At 59.6% G+C, this 6,681-nt stretch overlaps 1 protein-coding gene across 1 annotated transcript in view; it reads left to right on the top strand.

The window, feature by feature from the left end:
- Positions 1 to 2,091: 2,091 nt before the first annotated feature.
- The window catches only part of ULK3 (unc-51 like kinase 3), an 8,453-nt gene continuing 3,863 nt past the window's right edge, over positions 2,092 to 6,681 (top strand). Inside the window, exons 1-13 of the mRNA XM_014960979.1 lie at positions 2,092 to 2,224; positions 2,430 to 2,550; positions 2,640 to 2,744; positions 2,849 to 2,992; positions 3,095 to 3,177; positions 3,267 to 3,422; positions 4,526 to 4,631; positions 4,749 to 4,789; positions 4,891 to 4,993; positions 5,123 to 5,187; positions 5,317 to 5,395; positions 6,443 to 6,483; positions 6,588 to 6,635. Of these exons, the coding sequence (XP_014816465.1) occupies positions 2,457 to 2,550; positions 2,640 to 2,744; positions 2,849 to 2,992; positions 3,095 to 3,177; positions 3,267 to 3,422; positions 4,526 to 4,631; positions 4,749 to 4,789; positions 4,891 to 4,993; positions 5,123 to 5,187; positions 5,317 to 5,395; positions 6,443 to 6,483; positions 6,588 to 6,635 (1,065 nt within the window). The 5' untranslated portion in view covers positions 2,092 to 2,224; positions 2,430 to 2,456. The remainder of the gene's footprint in view (positions 2,225 to 2,429; positions 2,551 to 2,639; positions 2,745 to 2,848; positions 2,993 to 3,094; positions 3,178 to 3,266; positions 3,423 to 4,525; positions 4,632 to 4,748; positions 4,790 to 4,890; positions 4,994 to 5,122; positions 5,188 to 5,316; positions 5,396 to 6,442; positions 6,484 to 6,587; positions 6,636 to 6,681) is intronic.

The raw sequence follows: 6,681 nt of genomic DNA on the forward strand, positions 1-6,681 counted from the left end.
TTTTTTTTTTTTTTAAAAGCTTCGGCTTGACCTAACGTATCTGATGATTGGTTTTTTCCCCCCTCTCGTGTTTTTAGGGTGGGGGGTGGGGGGAAGGAGATGGGGGGAGACCGTTCTCTGAAGCAAATATATTTCTCTATCCAGGATGTGCCGAGTGTGTGTGTCTCTTCCTCCCCTCGCCCTGGGCCAGGTTTTTGGATTTTACTTTCTCTCTCTCTCTCCTGTTGGTCTTTGCTATGAAGAATTTGGATTATCTGCTGGTTTTGGGGAGTGGGGAGATGGGGGGGGAGGTTTGTAAATTGCATGTGTTGACCTAGGAGTCCTGGTGGACAACAGGATGCCCGTAAGCCAGCAACGGGCCTTGGTGGCCAAGAAGGCCAATGGCATCCTGGGGGGCATCAGGAAGAGTGTGAGCAGCAGGTGGAGGGAGGTCATCCTGCCCCTCTGCTCTGCCCTGGGGAGGCCCCATCTGGAGCACTGGGACCAGTTCTGGGCTCCCCAGTTCCAGAAGGACAGGGAACTGCTGGAGAGGGGACAGCAGAGGCTACAGAGATGATGAGGGGCCTGGAGCATCTCCCTTACGAGGAAAGGCTGAGGGACTTGGGGCTTTTTAGTCTGGAGAAGAGAAGGCTGAGGGGGGATCTGATCAACACCTATAAATGCTTAAAGGGTGGGTGTCAGGAGGATGGGGCCAGGCTTTTTTCAGTGGTGCCCAGGGACAGGACAAGAGGAAATGGGCACAAACTTGAAGATAAAAAGTTCCATCTCAAGATGAGGAGGAACTTCTTTGCTGTGAGGGTGGCAGAGCCCTGGCAGAGGCTGCCCAGGGAGGTGGTGGAGTCTCCTTCTCTGGAGACATTCAAACCCCCCCTGGACACGTTCCTGTGGGACCTGCTCTGGGTGGCCCTGCTTTGGCAGGGGGTTGGACTAGATGATCTCCAGAGGTCCCTTCCAACCCTATGTGGTTCTGTGTCACTAATTTTAAGAGCAAAAACTCTGCCATGGGACAGGGAGGATTGTGCCAAGGCGTGATGGGGACAGTCGTGTGTCCCCCTCTCCGACTCCAGCACTGATTTGTGTCCCTGCTTTCGGGGCATTAATTGCCAAATTCCTGTCCCTTTCTGTCCCCTCCAGTCTGGGGTGTGTGTGTGTGTCACATTTTGTGCCCCCATCCTTTGCTTTGGGGGGGAGGGCCGGGGGACACATTTTTACACTCCCTTCCTCCTCTATTATTATTCAGTTTTCCTTGCTTTTCATTAAAATAAAAAAAAAAGAACTAATTAATAAGAAAATGTAGATGTGCTTAAGGGGCCTATAGCCATCCCTATAGCCCCCATATGGGACCTGCTGTCCCCAGCCAGGGACTTGTCCCCTGTCACCCCCTTCCCAGGGGGTCCTTCTCCCCCTTCCCCACTCAGGACCCCCCCTGGCAGACTAAGGAAGGACCCCCATGGTGCCTATAGTCATCCCTATAGCCCCTATATGGGACCTGCTGTCCCCAGCCTGGGACTTGTCCCCTGTCACCCCCTTCCCAGGGGGTCCTTCTCCCCCTTCCCCACCTGGGACCCCCCCTGGCAGGCTGGGGAAGGACCCCCAGGGTGGCTATAGCCATCCCTATAGCCCCCATATGGGACCTGCTGTCCCCAGCCTGGGACTTGTCCTCTGTCACCCCCTTCCCAGGGGGTCCTTCTCCCCCTTCCCCACCTGGGACCCCCCCTGGCAGGCTGGGGAAGGACCCCCAGGGTGGCTATAGCCATCCCTATAGCCCCCATATGGGACCTGCTGTCCCCAGCCTGGGACTTGTCCTCTGTCACCCCCTTCCCAGGGGGTCCTTCTCCCCCTTCCCCACCTGGGACCCCCCCTGGCAGGCTGGGGAAGGACCCCCAGGGTGGCTATAGCCATCCCTATAGCCCCCATATGGGACCTGCTGTCCCCAGCCTGGGACTTGTCCCCTGTCACCACCTTCCCAGGGGCTCCTTCTCCCCCTTCCCCACCCAGGATTCCCCCCAGCAGGCTGGGGAAGGACCCCCAGGGTGGCTTGGTGGATGGATGGGGGGTCTCCAGGGCTGGCTCCCCTTGGCAGAGTGACACACGGGAGGTGGTGGCCATCAAGTGCGTGAACAAGAGGAGCCTCAACCGGACGTCGGTGGAGAACCTGCTGACGGAGATCGAGATCCTGAAGACCATCCGCCACCCGCACATCGTGGAGCTCAAGGACTTCCAGGTGGGGCTGGGGGCTTCCCAGGGGAGGAAGATGGGACACTGAGCCAGCACCCACTCAGCTCAGGTCCTGGGGTCTATCCTGGCTCCCTGAGGGTGTATCCGTGGAGCTGGGTGCCAGCAACTGGGCAAACCAGTCCAGGCGGACCCTGTGTGGGTGGGATATGTGGTGGGACCGGCTGGAGTGGCGTGACGGGGTCCTCTTGCAGTGGGACAGCGACCACATCTACCTGATCATGGAGTTCTGCGCTGGGGGGGACCTCTCCCGCTTCATCCGGATGCGCAGGATCCTCCCCGAGAAGGTGGCCCGTGTCTTCCTGCAGCAGCTCGGTAAGGGGACCTTGCCCAGCTCCATGGGGCACCCTCCCCGGGGATTTTGGGGGCCAAGACTCTTGGCACTGAGGTTGCCACCTGCCCAGCCTGCGCTCTGAAGTTCCTCCACGACCGCAACATCTCCCACCTGGACCTCAAGCCGCAGAACATCCTCCTGAGCGCCCCGGAGAACCCCCAGCTGAAGCTGGCAGGTGAGGACACGTCCCAGGGAAGAGAGGCTGGGGGTGGCCATTCCTTCTCCTCCTGCCTTCCCACCCCTCCAAAAAATGAGCTCCCCTGGTCCATCCTCTCGCAGATTTCGGCTTTGCCCAGCACATGTCACCCTGGGATGAGAAGCACGTCCTGAGGGGCTCCCCACTCTACATGGCCCCCGAGATGGTGTGCCGCCAGCAGTACGATGCCCGGGTGGACCTGTGGTCGGTGGGCGTCATCCTCTACGGTGGGCTTTGGCTTTTATCCCCCCGGGGCTCGACTTGGGGCTGGTTTCCCCCTCTCCATCCTGCTCCACATCACTTCTTTTCTTCCTTCCTTCACCCTGTAGAAGCACTTTTTGGGAAGCCACCCTTTGCCTCCCGCTCCTTCGCCGAGCTGGAGGAGAAGATCCGCAGCGACCGGGCTGTGGAGGTAACCTGGGATGGGGTGGAGGTGGGTGGCATCTCACAGCTTGTCCCTATGGGGCTGGTGGTCTCAGCCCCCCTATTTTCCCTCCCCAGCTTCCCAGCCGGCCCCCGCTCTCCCCAGAATGCCGGGATCTCTTAGGACAGCTCTTGGAGAGGGACCCGTTGAAACGCATCTCCTTCCAGCGCTTCTTCGCCCACCCTTTCGTGGATATGGAGCACGTCCCCGGCCCCGAGAGCCTCTGCAAGGCGGTGAGTGGAGAAGCTGGAGAATCACGGCACAGACAATTGGTGTCCCTCAGGGCTCGGTTTTGGGGTTTAATATCTTTATTGATGATCTGGATGAAGGGGTTGAGTGCACCCTCAGTAAGTTCTCAGGTGACGCCAAACTAGGTGGGAGTGACGTTGATCTGCTGGAGGGCAGGAAGGTTCTACAGAGGGACCTGGACAGGTTGGATGGATGGGTCAAGACCAATGGGATGAGGCTCAACAAGGTCAAGTGCTGGGTCCTGCCCTTGGGTCACACCAACCCCAGGCAACGCTACAGGTTTGGGGCAGAGTGGCTGGAGCTGCCTGGTAGAAAAGGACCTGGGGGTGTTGGTGGACAGCCAACATGAGCCAGCAGTGTGCCCAGGTGGCCAAGAAGGCCACCAGCATCCTGGCCTGTATCAGGACCAGCGTGGCCAGCAGGAGCAGGGCAGTGATGGTGCCTCTGGACTGGGCACTGGTGAGGCCTCACCTCGAGGGCTGGGTTCAGTTCTGGGCCCCTCACCACAAGAAGGACATTGAGGGGCTGGAGCGTGTCCAGAGGAGAGCCACCAAGCTGGGGAGGGGTCTGGAGAACAAGTCACGTGAGGAGAGGCTGAGGGAACTGGGCATGTTCAGTTTGGAGAAGAGGAGGCTGAGGGGAGACCTCATTGCCCTCTACAACTCCCTGAGAGGAGGGTGTAGAGAGGTGGGGGTTGGCCTCTTCTCCCAAGGGAATAATGACAGGAACAGAGGAAATGGTCTGAAGTTGGGGCACAGGAGGTTTAGATTAGATATTGGGAAGAATTACTTTCCTGAGAGGGTGGTCAGGCACTGGAACAGCCTGCCCAGGGAGGTGGTGGAGTCACCATCCCTGGAGGTATTGAAGAAATGTGTCGAGGTGGCACTTTGGTGCCCAAGATTGTTGGGTTGTGTCTGTCTCTGGGGATTTTTTTGTTTTCTTGGGTTTTTTTGTGGTTGGAACTCGATGATCTCAAAGATCCTTCCCAACCATGGAGATTCTGTGACTCTGAGGGGGTGCTGGGGTGCTGCTCCCCAGGGATGGGGGGGCTCTGAGCCCTGAGCACCTCCCCCTGCTCTCCCCCCAGACCAACCTGGTGGTGGAGGCGGTGAAGAAGGACCAGGAGGGGGATGCTCCTGCTGCCCTCTCCCTCTACTGCAAAGCCCTGGAGTATTTTGTACCAGCTCTGTACTGTGAGTCCACCCCAGGGGGGGTTGCCTGGGGCATTTTTGGGGGTACAGCACCCCCGTGTGCACCCCCCCCGACCTCCCCTGGTCATCAGTTGCTCTTTTCTCCCCCACCACCCCAAGATGAAAGCGATGCTCGCCGGAAAGAAGCCATCCGGGCCAAGGTGAGCCAAAAATCCCCCGGGAGGTGGGGGACAGCATCCCCCCTCATCCCCTGTCCCCCGTGGTGGGGGTCCCTTCATGCCCCCCCCCTTGCTGTGGGCAGGTGGGGCAGTACATCTCCCGAGCAGAGGAGCTGAAGGCGGTGGTGACCTCCAGCAGCAAGAACCTCCTGCAGCGAGGGAACCCATCCAGAGAGATCCTTAAAGGTTTTTTGGGATTCCTCCCCCCTCCCCTGCCGCTGTGGTGGTGGAGGAGTGGGAAGGGGGGGCGCCTGGTGGGGTTTTGGGTGCCCCCCTCCCTCGGGGTGTGCCCTGATTCAGTGTCCCCTCTTGCAGAGATGGCCAAGGACAAGCCTCGGCTGGTCACCGCCCTGGAAATGGCTTCTGCTGCCATGGCCAAGGTGAGTCCTTGGATTTTTGGGGAGATGGGGAAGGAGAGGGAAGGAGGAAACTCAGGTGGGGAGGGGGCTGGCATGTCCCTCCCACCCCCAATCCCCGTGGCTGCTGCAGAAATGGGGTTTCTCTTGCAGGAGGAGGAAGGCAAAGACGAGGGGGACACCCTGGAGCTCTACCAGCAGAGCCTGGAGGAGCTGCTGCTCCTTCTGGCTGGTGAGCGGTGGCCGTGGGGTGGGGGTGGGACACGGAATCATGGAGTTGTCAGAGTTGGAAGGGACCTTCTAGAGATCATCCAGCCCAACTCCCCTGCCAAAGCAGGGCTGCCCAGAGCACATCACTCAGGAGCATCCAGGTGGGGCTTGAAGATCTCCAGAGAAGGGGACTCCACACCCTCCCTGGGCAGCCTCTGCCAGGGCTCTGCCACCCTCACCCCAAACAAGTTCTTCCTCAGATTGGAGGGGAACTTCCCATGGTCCAGCTTGTGCCCGTTGCCCCTCGTCCTGTCACTGGGAACCACTGGGAAGAGTCCGGCTCCATCCTCCTTCAACCCACCCTTTGGATCCTTGTCAGCATGAAGAAGGTCTCCCCTAACTCCTCAGGGAGATGCTCCAACCCCTCCAGCATCTCTGTTGCCCTTTGCTGGACTCTCTCCAGCAGTTCCCTGTCTCTCTTGAACTGGGGAGCCCAGCACTGGAGGCAGGATTCCAGTTGTGGCCTCCCCAGTGCAGAGCAGAGGGGGAGAAGGACCCTCCTGGCCACACTCTTCCCTCCGCAGCCCAGGATCCCATTGGCCTCTTGGCCACAAGGGCCCATTGCTGGCTCATGGAGAGTTTACTGGCCACCAGGATGTCCATATCCTTCTCCTCAGTAGTGCTTCCCAGCAGGTCCACCCCTAACCTCTCGTGGTGCCTGGGGTTCTTCTTCCCCAGGTGCAGGACCCTACACTTGCCCTTGTTGAACCTCAGGAGGTTCTCCTCTGCCCAGTTCTCCAGCCTGTCCAGGTCACACTGGATGGTGGCACAGCCCTCTGGGGTGTCAGCCAGCCCTCCCAGTTTGGTGTCACCAGCCAACTTGGTGAGGATACACTCCGTCCCCTCGCCCAGGTCACTGATGAATAAGTTGAACAAAACTGGGCCGAGTATTGACCCCTGAGGGACACCACCGGTCACAGGCCCCCAACTTGACCCTTCTCCATTAATTAGAACCCCCTGACTCATCCTGCACCCCAGGACTCACCTCCCATCCCTCTTCCCTCCGCAGCGGAGCCGGCGGGGAGGCGACGGGAGCTGCTCCACGCCGAGGTGGGTGCCGACCTCAGGGTGGGGTGGTGGGGTGGGGGAGATGGTGCTGTGTCCCCCCTCCCTGGGCATGGCTTCCAAGGGACGTTCCTCTCTCTCTTCACCAGATCCAGACCCTGATGGGCCGAGCTGAGGAGCTGAAAAATCAGATGAAGGTAGGGCTGATGGGGGGGAGGCTCTGGAGCATGTCTGGGGGGGGTT

This window comes from Calidris pugnax, unplaced genomic scaffold (assembly GCF_001431845.1).
Source record: "Calidris pugnax isolate Ruff unplaced genomic scaffold, ASM143184v1 scaffold486, whole genome shotgun sequence".
Lineage (NCBI taxonomy): Eukaryota > Metazoa > Chordata > Aves > Charadriiformes > Scolopacidae > Calidris > Calidris pugnax.